The sequence below is a fragment of the Drosophila suzukii genome, chromosome 3 (genome assembly GCF_043229965.1).
Source record: "Drosophila suzukii chromosome 3, CBGP_Dsuzu_IsoJpt1.0, whole genome shotgun sequence".
Taxonomy (NCBI): domain Eukaryota; kingdom Metazoa; phylum Arthropoda; class Insecta; order Diptera; family Drosophilidae; genus Drosophila; species Drosophila suzukii.
In genome coordinates, this window is record NC_092082.1 from 21,928,838 (window position 1) to 21,943,187 (window position 14,350).

Here is a 14,350-nt window from a genome sequence, read left to right on the forward strand (position 1 = left end):
AAGATGCTCGATACAGGTTCAAGGGAGGAGGTAAAATCGTGCTCGATACTTGCAATTTGAAATTCAGGTCAACTGCATTTGTTTTATCGATGGGCGATTCTGCATTTGAAGCTGTCAATTTGCAATTTGATTAAGTTGATTTTAATTGCTTTTGTTGTGTAATTATAGAATAAATGCAAATTGCTGTGGGTTCGCCGTAGTCCCATTCATTTTGATAAATAATGTTCAATTTATTTACCTATGCACTTCTTTTATACGACCTTTTCAGTGTCAGTTAAAGTGGTCAATAAATAAATTTTGACTGCGCATCGAGTTAAATTGAATTAATGGCTTAATTATTGTGTCAGTGGGAGTAGCAATGCCGCGCGAAGGTAAGTCATTGCATTCACGTTTATTAATTAATACTGTTTAAATCAGAGTAAACTCGAATGAGTTTAATTATTTAACCAATATTTGGCAACAGCTCCTTAATTGGCATTAAACGCTCCTTCTGCTTTAGCCGTAAATCTTGCGCCCATTCAGCCGTTTCAATTGCCCACTTAGCAGCCTTTCAACACAAATTACCATAATTCGAGCTCTTTTACCATTCTCTTTTTGAAAAGGCTCACACACACTTAACCTTTAATTAAGATACTCAAAAGTTTTCAATATTAAGCTCAATTGTATGCAGTGGCGCCGCATTGTCGGCTCCCTTACACCATGGTGCAGGTTCCCATTTTCCGCTTTTCCTCAGGTTCTAGTGCACTGGGGAAAATCGGGATATATTCCGATGCAAGTAAAGTTAGAAAAAACATTATGGACAGGGCGTCAATATATAAGTCGTAATAGAATCGATTTACTTACTTATATTAAACAGGAAGGTAATCAAAACAAAATAAAAATATGACTCATCCGCAATCTATTAATTTCTTTTCAAATGGTTATATTTGAAAAGTTCTCTAGCAAACATCCGAATCTAGTGTTATTTTATCTAATTAAACAAAATATGACTCCAGAATATACAAGAATGATTGTTTTTCTCGGTGCCTGTCTCTCATATCCCCCATTTCCATCTGGCTTTCTCGGTCCCCGTCATCCGGTTCCCCATCGCACGCTCACATGTCAAGTCGTTGCAATTTTCCATAACGAAATTAACGCCATGCCAGGCGGCGCTGCAAAGTATGCAACGTAAATTTTTGCGCCGAACCAATAAAAATAATTGAGGCAAAAGCGCCACATGTGATGGGTGGGGGTGGGCCACAAGGGGTTAAGGGGGCTAGGGGGAGTGGAAATCCAGGGGGTTCTGGCTCCAATGGCAATTTTGCTTTTATTGCCTGACTGCCTGATGACGGCAGCTCCTCATTGCACCGCCTTTTTCAATTCGTCCCGCTGACACTGCACGGAGAAAAATATTTCGTTTTTTCGACCATAAAAGGTATAAATTAAAATAAAATGTATTTAAAATTCTTATTATACGAATTGACAAAAAATATGGTTTAACTATATGCAATTTAAAAGTTTGAACTTTTTTTTTAAAAAAAACGTTTCTTTTTATTTAGTAAAATTTAGTTATTAAATTAAACAAAGAAAATGTAGAGATTTTAAAGATCTTTAATATCTTGCAGTGGTTACAACCCAAAAAAACCCAATACATCTTCAAGATTTCCTATTTATCCTTCAAGAACTTGGCATAGAAATTACGTTTACATTAATATTAAATGCTTAATATATAACAAGATATTAAACAAAGGTTTTGGCAAATATTGCTTGGAGAGAATTTTTCTCAGTGCACCTGTGTGATGTTGACGCTGGCGCCTTCGCATGGCTTTTAAGTGCTCAGTCTTTGTTGTGGCTCGCCTTTGTTGTTGCAGCTTTGGTTGTTGTTGCCGGCACTTACACTCGCCTCCTTTTTTATGCCACTGTCATCGCCGGTTTGCACTTGCATTTATTCTTGTTTTCATTTCCGTTGCGCTTATCACATTATTGCAAGCTCATTGCCGCGGCTTCTCTTTCGACACACGCACACAAGGACTTACGGGCACTCGCAGATACTCTTAAGCTCGCACACAGATACACACGCTCACAAACAGAGGAGGATATCAGTCAAGCTGTCTCGAATTCTCTTTGGCAAAAGTTACCTGTGCGTGGGAGCGGGAAGGAATATCATTCATAGGCTATGGGATTTAAGGGCCTTTAAATAATGACAGTAAGACCAGAGATTAAAACGGATTTCAGTTAAGAACAAATGTAATACGACTTTTTATTTTATCATGCATAATAACAGGGTTTTACATGAATAAACCACATAATGATAATAGGTTCCACTATTTAGGTATTTTTATTTTTATTTTCCAAATTTTAAGCTGCGGATAAAATGTTAAAGGGTTGTTTAAACCACAAAAAGATTTCTTATTAAATATTATATATTATAATTTATTATATATTATATTATATATTATATTATATTTTATATTATATATTATATTATATATTATATTATATATTTATTATAAGGCTATTCTCGTTTAAAAAATTAATCCTGGTCTATTCATCTATACATTCAAACGTTTGGAATCGATTTCTAAAACGTTTTCCCGCTGCAACCCCTTATCAAAGTCCAGGCGTTCTCTGCTAGCCCAAAAAGCCGGGAAATTATACAAGAAAAACTGTCAAGCCCTGACTTCAGAGCAGTTTGAACCCTCTTTAACTGTGGCACTTTCCAGCCCCCCGCCCAAGGTCCCTGGACTCTCACAATTTTGCATAGACATTAATAAATAATTTGGAACGTGTGAATGATTTTCATATAAATCGCCGCCAAGAAGGAGGAGGTTCCGAAGGAGGGAACAGGAGCTCTGGCCTCCATGTGTGTGTGGCGTTTGTCTACTTTTGCAGCTCATGTAATATTCATGATTATTTGAAATTTGCGCTTCGTTATCCTTTATCCCTTTTTATGTTTGGGCGAGGCAGACGACAATCATATGTTAACGCGACGCCTTCTTCTTCTCGTTCGTCGTCGACTGCACAGATATGTCCATGTAATGTATATATATAAGGGTGTATTTAAGGGTGTTGGGGGAAAAGGAGGGAAGGAAGGTCCTTGCATATCAACTGAGCGTAATCGGGTTTTCATGCTTTGCTGCCACGCAGGACACACTGGGGAATTCCTCCAATGCCATTGATAGCAACTCAACGCGACTTTGGTCCGTCAATATCCCCTGGCAAACTGTTGCGTCGCCCATCCTCGGCTGCCAAACGATTTTTTCTTTGTCACACGTTAGTCCATACACTTGGAAAAAATGTGGATATTTAAAAACACATATTTTAAATAAGCTCTACAGCAGGCAAGAAAGTCAATAAATATTATTATGATAACAGTGCATCTTCTCAAAAAATACATATTTTATGATTGATAAAGAAAATAATTTTTTTAGATTTGTCCTGGGACCGCAAATAAATATTTTAATAAACAAGTTTTGCTAAAACTTTGTTGAATTTGTTTCCTAAATTTGGTTTGATTTTTAAAAGCATTTTGGATAAGTATTAAAAATAAAACACTCAAAAAATAATTATTTTTAGACCCTTTCATTACCAAATTTTTAAATGTAGTCATAAGATTTTAAATAATTTGTGAAATTGGACCAGATTATATAAAATATTTAGTACAAATTGAAGTTGAAATTAATACAACTTAATAAAACAGTTTTATAATTTGAGAAAAAATACAATAGCGATACATAATATTGGACTCGAAGGAAAATTGAACTTTTAACTGTTTTAAACATAAAATTCTTACAATATGCTGATATTACTGCGTGACTTAAATTTCCCTTCGATCTGTATTTTTTTTAAGTGTATCAAAACTCATACCCATTCAGCTATTGCCTGTGTGTCTGTGTGCCACTTCCGTTCCAACGCTTATCAGCCTTCGTCCTTCGTTATTGTTGTGGCTCCCTTGGTGCGCTTTTTGCTGCAACTTTATATGCAGCGCCGCCAAAAGCTAGCCTCCCCAATCCCGCCCACAAATGTCAATGGCTTTTTGCTGGAAGTTAGTTGATGCCGCTGGAAGTGGGCGTGGCCAGCCGCCCTTCGCCACAACCTGGTTGCATTGCGATAAGAGACAACCCAGGAACTCCTACACCACCGAACTACGAGTTTGTTGACAAACTGAGAAACAATTATGATTGATTGTGTGTCCAGGAGACCAGGGAAGAAGCGCCAGGAAGCCACTGGTTGACAAGGAAGCCAACTATCCCAAAGTCATTTTTGAAATCGCAAAGGTAGATAGCGGTGAAAGATTCCCGGACACAGAAGAATCTATTGCAAACAAAGTGATGAAGACTTTGAATTTCAAATTGGATGACAGGGCGAAAGTTTGCTGAAGAGGGGGTTTAAGAATGGAATACACTGTGGTTTTATCAGAAATCAATAATATACAACTTAAGTTCCGCTGTTCTTATCTTTAACATAAATCTTTAAAATAGATCCAAATCTTTTTATATTAAAGAACCTGAAATCTATAAACAACCAAACATTTTTCCAAAATTTTCCAATATACCTCATAATGCTTACACTTCATTTCTAACCAGCCTTATTTTAACTGGAACTTCCTCATTTCCCCACTTCCTTCTTAGGTATATTCCTCAATTAAATAGGATAATGAATGAGACACTGTGTCGCCCCGTGACACTAAGACGATTTGTTCAATTTTCGGGACTAATGAGTATTTAAATTTATTCATTGCCAAGCGGAAGCGATCAAAAACGCCTCATTAGGCCGCTGCTGCTGGTCAGTTTCGGTTCCAATTTTCGGTTCTTTCGACTAATAAAATACAAAATAGATTTTCCTGCATTGTTGACAAACAGCTCGTAAATTACACGCTCATTTTTCAGGCATTTTATGAACAGAACCGGGCCAAAACCGACCTTTCAAGCTGGCTACTGTGTGTGAGCCGAGTGCATTGGCCACGGTTTTCGGTCGTTTGTGCTGCGACGGAAGTTCAAATAGAGGTTTGGTTGGGGCGCAAAAAGGCATGAAGAGCATAGTATATGGGTAATACTTGCCCGGTGACAATCCGCTTTGAGGGCGAAAAATGGTTACAGAAAACGCTGGCATAACTCCATGAGGAATCCGTTCCCCAACCGCCTTTCAATTTCCGTTCTCACAGAACGGAATCGCACAAAGGCCGGGCCCAAAGGTAAACAAATCAATAAGTTGGCAGAAGAGGAGCGCGAACGATTGCATCCTTATCAAGGCATATGTCGTCCTTGTACCTGTCGGAGGTGCAAAGCCGAAAAGGATACAGACACAGCCGCTGTCAGCCTAACCATTTCCGTTTAGCAAGCAAAACAATAACAATGAGATTTTTCCTCTCTGCGGCAGTTACTCGGAGATAAAAGCGGAAAAGAGGCCGCGACCGGAAAAGCGCATTTAACGCGATTTGATGGTTTACAAATTGGCTTAAAGGAACCGGAGAACCGGGGAACCGGGCAATCTGGGGCGTCGGGGCATCGGGAACACGGGAAACATCTCTGCCAACTGTCGGCATTTGTTCGAGGGGTCGGAGGTTGAGGGTGCGGCTTGTTGTGTTTGGATAAAAGATTGTTGCGATAGGGTTGCCAGTGAGGGATCTACCGGAGACAAGGTATTCGTTATTCAATGAAGATGGGATGGAGTCGAGTGCGTTAGGGGATTCTAGATTGTTTTTCAAAGGCGAAAACGGTTTTTTCCTTGGGAGATTAAAAGAGTATGCAAAGGGTTAGAAGAGGTTATCAACTATTATTGAAAATTTAATTTGAATTTTCCTGGAAATATATTAAATTGTATAAGGATATGTAAATTAACTTTTCTAAACTAAATATTTAAGCTTAGATCCTAAACAGCATTATACACTGATAAAAATATGTAATAGTAAAAATAAATATCTACTTATTAATTTCAAAATGTTGTTTTCAATATTTGAAAGCAAAACAGAATATTTAACAAAAACCTTATAATATATGCAAAGTACAATAATGTCGTAACAACATATTAAATACGGCGTTTGTTAAACAATTTAAAAAATGTAAAACCCAAAATGTTTACAAACAATGTCATGTTTAAGAAATAGTTTACTTCTCTTACTCTTTTAAATTTTAATTATTACACTTCGAAAGAATTTACGTTACATTTTGTATTTCTTAGAAAATTACACATAAAATTTAAACTTTTCTTAAAGCAGGTACGTTTCTATTTTAGCTTATATGATGTTTAAGAGCTATAATTGACCGAGCTGCTATCTTGGGCTGAAAATATTACCTAACTATTTCATAATCCAGTAGCATTATCTTCCTATGCGCTCGGTCCTCGTTCAAAGACCCCGCTTACTCAGAACTCTATAATTAAGTGTATTACAGGCGGTTATCATACCCTCGCACTTCCTTTGTTTGCTCACCTTCCCAGAGGCGAACTGAAGCGAGTAAAGCGCAAATAACGCTGACTACTTATATTTACCAAGTATATTCAACTGGCTGGAATGTTGGTATCGGATCGGGTCTGACATAGGAAATACCCGGGGTTAATAACAGGCACAATGAACCACGCCGGAGTTACTTATTTGATGCCTTAATCAGCATGACTGCGAACTTTTAAGCGGTAATCTATCCAGACGATGTCAAATTCCAATGGTGATGGATTTATGAGTTTGATATTTTTTATCACGATCTTATCACCAGACTCGGTGGCGTCCCATTATATCTGTTGACCTCCTTTGTTTTGTTTTTACCCAAGCTGTTAGCAACAGTATGGCGACATAACTCGGTTAATTATAGTGCAGAAATTCAAAAACAGGTTAAATAAGTTGTGTGTAATCTTGAAGTCATCACGTGAGCTGTGTCACTTGATTATTCTGCCTTGCGCATGCGCAACCGGTTCACACCTGTTCATTTCTGCCTGCCGGCGTCTGGCACGCAAAAAATATGAGCGTAAACATTATAATGATATAAATATTAATTACACGTTCGCGCGTTTTAATGATTACTCATTTTGGTTTTTTTTTGGGAATAAATTAATATTTAAAGGTGCATTTTCTTCAAAAGATGGTGAGTTTCGTTGTCCAATTGGTCTAATTAGATCGGAGCTTAGCGAGAACCACAACCCTTGATAAGAGGAAATAGGTTCAGAACCATGCTAGTGATTGATATTTTCGTGGTGAATTGGTGAATATGATTTGAAAAAGGAATACAAAAATTTCCCTGTACGATATTAGAAATATTTATAACCTAAAAATACTTCAACATTAAATAGAATTGTGTTAATAAGTACAAAAGTTTAAGTTTTAAGGAATTTTTTTTTAATAATAGTTTATAATACAAACTATGCATAAAAGCGACTTACAGAATAAATCACTCTTAAATCTAAAAGGGAAACTTGGTATAGGCCAACAAATTTAAACCCAAAGTTGAAGTAAATAATTAAAAATAAATTTTTTTTTTGATTTTTAAATTATGAATTTCTTATTTTACATTGTCATCTCTTTGTGAGGGTAAAAATCCGTTGATTGCATCCGTATACAAATAATTATAGCATCCGAACCTTTATTGCCAAGCTAATGTAAAGAGCATGCAAAATTCCAGCTCGAACCAAATCGAACCGACATTTACAGCAATAATATCACCCCGCTTCAGAAAAACATTTGTTGTTTTGCCTAAAACAAAAAGTGTTTAGCACATGCTTAATACAGAACGTAAATACTAATCTGACGTATGTATGAGCTGCCAAGATGATTGGTGAGCCACTCGAGATAAGGAATCACCGTGATAAACAATGCAACCGGCTATTCCGAATAAATCATGAGTACGCATATACTTGAGATAAATATTAGAGCGAAGTGCCCGGGGGGAATGCCCACGAAAGATACCTGAAAATAACAATAAATTCACAGCCCATATTTGAACACATGTGTGGCTTTGAAAATAAATATTATTTATACGATTTTAAAACAATAACTCAATCAGGCGGTGTCCCATTTCCACATTCGAACCTTTTAACCCAATTATTTCCATTCAATTTAGCTTTTAGCAATTAAAGCGCAAAAAGAGGTCATTTTAATGAACGCAATTGTTGATTGATTTGCCGAGCCAGTCGTTTGCAACCACATTTACGAGCACCACGAAAAAGATTCTCGGTAATCTATCAATTGGAAAGCCCGTGACAAAGCCTCTTCAAACCCGATTAGAGGACCCCCTTTGAGCACAAACAGTGCTCCAGCTTTAAGTGCTAATATCAATAAAATAATTCGTAATTGATAAAGCTCTAATCATGCGTCACTAAGCCTGTGCAGAATGCTAATTGCAATTGATGCTCATAAATACAGCACCACACACAGAAAAGTCAATATTAGCAAATGGAAAATTCATAATCAGGCATTCGATCGAATCAATTTGTGATTTACAAATAGTTAACCGCAAACACCGGAAAAATTACTTCCACTAAGCACACAGACAAAACAACTTTCTGCCACGCCCCCTTGGGAATTATGCAATTGCATTAAAGCCCGACATAATTGAAATTGTCCTACAACTACAACGCTTCAGACTTAATATCGGCAGCAAAGTGCAGCAGCCACAAATTGCAAATAATGAAATGAAACAAAATAATTAAATGCAAATTTTAATAAACACCAAAAAGATAATAAAACATGCACTGCACAGCCGTATAACAAATGTTGCCAAAAACTAATGAAATACTCGCTGGGAAATTGTCCGTGAAATGCTCACGTTTCAGCAGCATAATTTCAATGCATAAAATTAAATGTAAATGATATGCATTAAACATGAAATATGCATGGTCGGATTAGAAGTAGAATTTCAGATAGTTTTCAGCAGAATGGCAACGACAAATAAATCAAAGGCAAATGCATTAAAGCTGTTCTAAACTTTATATGCTTTGCTGAAAACGTATTTAGTTACATTTTAAATAGAGAGCTCTCAGTGCTTTAGATTTAAAGAAAATAGTTGAGAGTAAATACAAAAAAAAATTGTGGGAATAGTACACAATAAATGGAAGTGGTTAGCATAAAAGATGTAAGGGGAATATTAATCCAATCACAAATTAATGTTACACAAATAAGTACGAATGCTTTCACTATAATGGATATTATCCAATTATTTTTAATTATAGATAGAATATATCAAATAATAATAACAATAAATTGTGAGAAATGGAAACTTGTAGCAATTGGAACCGGCAGGAAGAAAAACTAAGAGCTCATTTGAATAAAAATCTCTAATCATACCTATAGGTAATACATATTTATATAGGTATCTTATATAATATAATAATTGTGATATTAATAAAGTTTAAAATACAACAGGGCAATATAAACATTTGTGTGGTTCATATAAATTTTTAAATTGCAAATCCAAACTCCAAAAGACCATAAATAACCTAAGGTTACAGAAGCTTAAACTATTAAGTGGGGCTATAATTCATATTTAATAAAAAAATATATATAGCTGACGCCAGAAGCTTAATCAAAACAATACGTCACAATAAATAAATCAAAGAAAAATCTAATATAAAAAATCGATTGCTACAATCGACTCGGAATGATTACTGATTCGCTAGTTTTAGCTTTCGTGGGACTGCACGTAGAGAAAAATGCAAAAAAATTGCTTGTATAATTAAAATATATTTAAAAATTTATAAAACAATAAGATTATACTTAAAAAAAAATATTTAAAATTATATTTATGCAATCATTCTATAAATCTTAAATTCAACTATAGGTACACCATTTGAAATCCCATTTTTGTAAACGAAAGATAAGAGATAAGCGTAAGATATGAATGGTCCTATTGTGCTTTATTATAAAATACTAAAAAAAAATGTTTTTTAGACATGTTTTTAATTTTTAAAAACTATTTTGAAATAACCAACTTTGGAGTTATTTTTCCGAGTGCCATTCATATTTGTCTCCGGGGACCGCCGATCGGTTGATTTAATTTTTTGCGGCGTCTTCACGTCAGAAGCAGTTTGGGCCAGACATAGCTCAATCTCAATCGGAATCGGAATCGGAATCCGCATCTGTATATGTATCTGTATCTCAATCTCAGCATCGCCCTATGCTCCGTCATTCAGTCAGTCAGTCAGTTGGCAGTTCATTCATTCGGCTTGTTTGCCAAGAGTCGCTGCCTTTGGAGCGATATTTCGCGGTCGCAGTCGACGTCGCGCTGTCACCGCTGGCGGCAGTGGCAGTTAACTTCTCGCTGTTAACGTGGCTATAATTGCAAGACGCAAAGAAAGCAGTTTTAATTGTTGTAAACAAGCGCGCGAGTTCGGTTCATTTGGCAAAACAAAAACAAACGACCAGAAGTTCTCCGCGAGTTGTTCAATCATTTGTTATTGTTGATAGAGGTCGTGAAATTGAATTGAAAAATTAACAGCGAATGGCGCCAAATGTTTAACTTTAAAAAAACGGTTATGTCAATCAACCAGTGAAGAAGTAAAACAAAAATAAAAAATACTTTAAATGAAAATGATTTATGAATGCTGTCTACGAAAAGTAATATTTCATGAAAAAGCTTCCTACTTTTCATTATTGCATGTTTGATGATTTGCTGCCTTTTTAATTAGTGATTACAGTTGTGAATATTATTCTGAAAGACGGAAAAATATAAACAGAGAACTGTGATTAAAAAGTATAAATAAAAATTGAATTCTTAATGTCTTATTAAGGCATGTAAATAACGAAGCTAAATGGTTAATACAAATATTTATTTAAAAGCTTATAAAAATTCAGAACCAAGATTTTTTGTCTTTTGTCACCAGCTTATCAATGAATTTTAACTGCCAATATATGCCTTATTTGTCATGACATTAAGATGATTTTTTGAACACGTGCCTCATGCGCCATATATAGTATTTGCACTATCAGTTCCCAGTCTGATCTAGTATTCATAGGCCTCCAATTATTTTGTATGCAAATGCGTTGAGAGTGTAAAATTTTCCGCTTGATTTATTCATTAATTGCATATACTTTTCGGCTGGACTACTTACAATGTATACACTTATAAATGGCCAGATATCTGTACTGAAATTCAATAGGGCTCCCCCAGTTTTAATTAATGTTTATAGATGCTGACAACAAGCGGCCTAATTGACTGTTATTGAAGCCGTTCTAAAAATAGAACAGGCGTCTGCCATTTAATGAGATGGGTGTGTGCTTTAAGACTCGGAAAAGTATCTGATTGATGGATAATGTTACGCCCATCTAGTTGTGAGTCGATCAAAAGTCAATGCATTAAAGTAGGAACATGTGAGCAAGACTACTGATTTATTTTGTATATCAAATAAAAGGTAGTTGTATTATTTCAGTTATATAAATAAGTCTCTAATGTTTCCTAGAAAGGGTATCAATTATAAATTTAGATAAGAATTTCCTTTGTAATTTTGAAACATTATTAAAATATTTGTAGTCGTTGAGCCCCTCTAAAGGAAGAATAATTATAAATCATTTTGAAATCTTTAAAATATTTCCCATTTCTTTTGGATCATGAGTCTTTAAATCATTACAAAATAAAGAGAATTGACAGGTTACACGAGTGTTGCCTTGGATTTAGCTGTATGCACTTCACGTGTAATCGAGAATTAGCAGGGCAAATATGAGGGATTTTACAGCCTCGAAAGTGGCGGAGATTAAACGAAACAGAGCAGAGCTCCAGAGGCACGACAAATGTTTTCCCTCATTTCCACTTGGCAAATCAATAAACTGAATTCATACAGATAGACATCCGAAGGAGATATACTATATACTATATATAGTATGTGCATATGTTTATTGCTAAGATAAATTCCCGCCAGCAAAACAGCAAACAGTAAAAATATATGGGAAAAAAGGAGAGCTTTAATGCCAACGATCAATATTTGAACAACAAATCAGCAATGAGAGCCGCGATACAGATACAGTTTTCAACAAAAACCGTACGAGATGCGTGAGGCGAATTAACACCGATCCGTTAACACAATTAGTTGAAAAGTGAAAAACGACATAGCGCAGAGGCAGGAGATTAAATAAAATAAAATCTATATGCCATTCGGGAGTGTCGACAAAAAGCGGGCCAGCAAATTTGCAACTTTACACTCGACGGGCGTTTTCAGTCGCGTAATGAAGCTCCAGTATCGCGGCTGACTCGAAGAAAGAAACACATGTGCCAGAAACTGAAACTACTAAAGTGCTAAAAAAAAATATTAGAAAATATATAGTTCCAAGCCATGGCTGATTTACTGAAGGCCCTCAATATCACGGGCAACCTGCTGGCAGGCCTCGAAGATACCGGCAATCTAACGGGTGCAACTGCAACCTCAACGGCCACAACTTTGAGTGAAGGCCTCAATGGCACGGCAACGACCTTGGATGCCACATCCACGAGTAGTGGCGAAAAGATCGATCTTGGCGGTTTCGATTTGCCTGGGAACTACTCGATACTCATTAACAAACTGGAGCAGCTGGCCCTGGGCTTGGACTCGGCCCTGGGAAACTTCACCATCGATCGCCAGGAGGTCGAGATCAACCTGAGTGGGGCAGCCTCCGCAAACGAGGTGGCCGATGTGGCCGACGACCTGTTCGACGTACTGCCAGCTGCGCGGGCTCCTCCGCCGCATATAGCCCACGGATCGAGGATTTATACGGGCGACGATGGTCAGGACTTCGCCCACGTGGTCAGCGACATCTGGATCGGCGTCATCCTCACACTGCTCATCGTCTTTGTGATATTCTTCATTTGCGCTTGCTTCGTTTATCACAAGTTCCAGCAGTGGAAGAACTCATGTAAGTGGGGCCAATGGGGCGTATACGTGATGTGGGGTTACTTTTGAATTTATATGGTATTAAGGGTATTCCCAAACTGTTGAATTTCGGAATTGTTGAATTTTGGTCAGCTGTTTATCAGCTGCTCCATACAAACATCGTTTTCAAAAACCAGAGTTTAACCAAAGTTGTCACCTTATTTCATTGAAAAGCCATAACAACTTTTGCAACATTTTACTATCTGCAGAATTCTTAATTTTCTTTAAATTTAATTTTATTTTATTTCTTCTAACCTTGTTAATTATCATAGACATTAACTTATAATAAAAAAAGTTCGAAAAATTTGACAGCTGGCCATAGCTGTTTGAAGATTAAACAGGAACATTTTAAGGTCGTTTTCTCAATTGCCACACATTTTCTGTTAACCTTTAAACAATTCAACAGTTTATAAAATGTAAATGTAAAATCCCTTCATTGCCTTGTATTTATTTGATATTTATAGGTATTTTTTATGTCATTCCAAGTGCTATTTTATAATTTTATAGTAAACTAACAAGTACTATTTTTTTTATAAAGGAAGTTATATAAATCTATTTACTATTCCCTTAGCACAAATGATTCCACTGATCTGATGAGAAATAGTTTAAAGCCCTTTAACAAGCCCTTTACATTTCATCACCGTCAACAGTTCAACTATCATCTATAATATTTCGCATTACTCAGTTTACATTTAATCGGTGCCTTCATATTTACATTCCTGACAAATCAAACATAAACAATTACTCACATAACACGATTGCGCCATTGAAAATTCAAATTCGCGGTAATCCATAAGTCAAATTGCAGAATCATTGAAGCTGAATTAAACGTCAGTGGAAACCCGTTTAGACTTGGACTTTGGCGCGCAGAGCGGACTGCCAAGCAAATAAAAAACAAAAATAGAAACCGATAAAAGCAAATAAACAAAAGTACCAAAAGCAAAGTCTGCGGCAGCAAAGAACTTTTCCAACTCAAATGGAAAAAGCGTAGAACAAAAACAGAAAAATAAAGTCGGGCCCAGCGGAGAATGATTCACCTCCAAAGGGGGAATTGAAATTTCGGCTAGTATTTGCTTAGCACATACCACACAGTCGTATCTTGTGACTCGGAAACAGTGGCGAAGAACACAAGACATTTCACAGCTTGGCTGGCTAATAAACAATACATGGCTGTATTCTACGAGCTGTCTGTTTGCGCCACCAATTTGCCGAAATAATAATTAGAAGCCGCAGAACAAGAGCTAAGGCACTGAACAAAATTTTAAACTGAAAGTAGGTTATAAAGCAACCTTTTTAAATATAATCAATATATATTCACCTGGAATACAATGAAATTTGGTCATTTAAATGCCTGTAGGGGCAAATTATCGATGTGTGTGCTACGACTTTTGTCGTAATTATCGTATTAGCCGGAAATAGGGAATAGCTCTGCTCTATATAGTATATATATGAATACATTTCAATGGATATTACTATTCAAAAAAGTATAAAATTCTGAAAAGTATTATCCAATTTATTTGAAATGCCTTTTTTTCTAATTTCTTCAAAT

The 14,350-nt window shown here is 36.1% G+C and overlaps 1 protein-coding gene across 3 annotated transcripts in view; it reads left to right on the forward strand.

Moving 5' to 3' along the window:
• comm3 overlaps positions 1–14,350 on the forward strand; it is a 40,156-nt gene that overhangs the window by 5,165 nt on the left and 20,641 nt on the right. The window contains exons 1-2 of one of the 3 annotated variants that reach the window (XM_036814801.3): positions 10,135–10,519; positions 11,740–12,784. The exons of 1 other annotated variant lie outside the window; for it this stretch is intronic. In XM_036814801.3, the coding sequence (XP_036670696.3) occupies positions 12,229–12,784 (556 nt within the window). In that variant the 5' untranslated portion in view covers positions 10,135–10,519; positions 11,740–12,228. Of the gene's footprint in view, positions 1–10,134; positions 10,520–11,739; positions 12,785–14,350 lie in introns of those variants that run through there. One more of the 3 variants, XM_036814802.3, reaches the window with a different exon arrangement.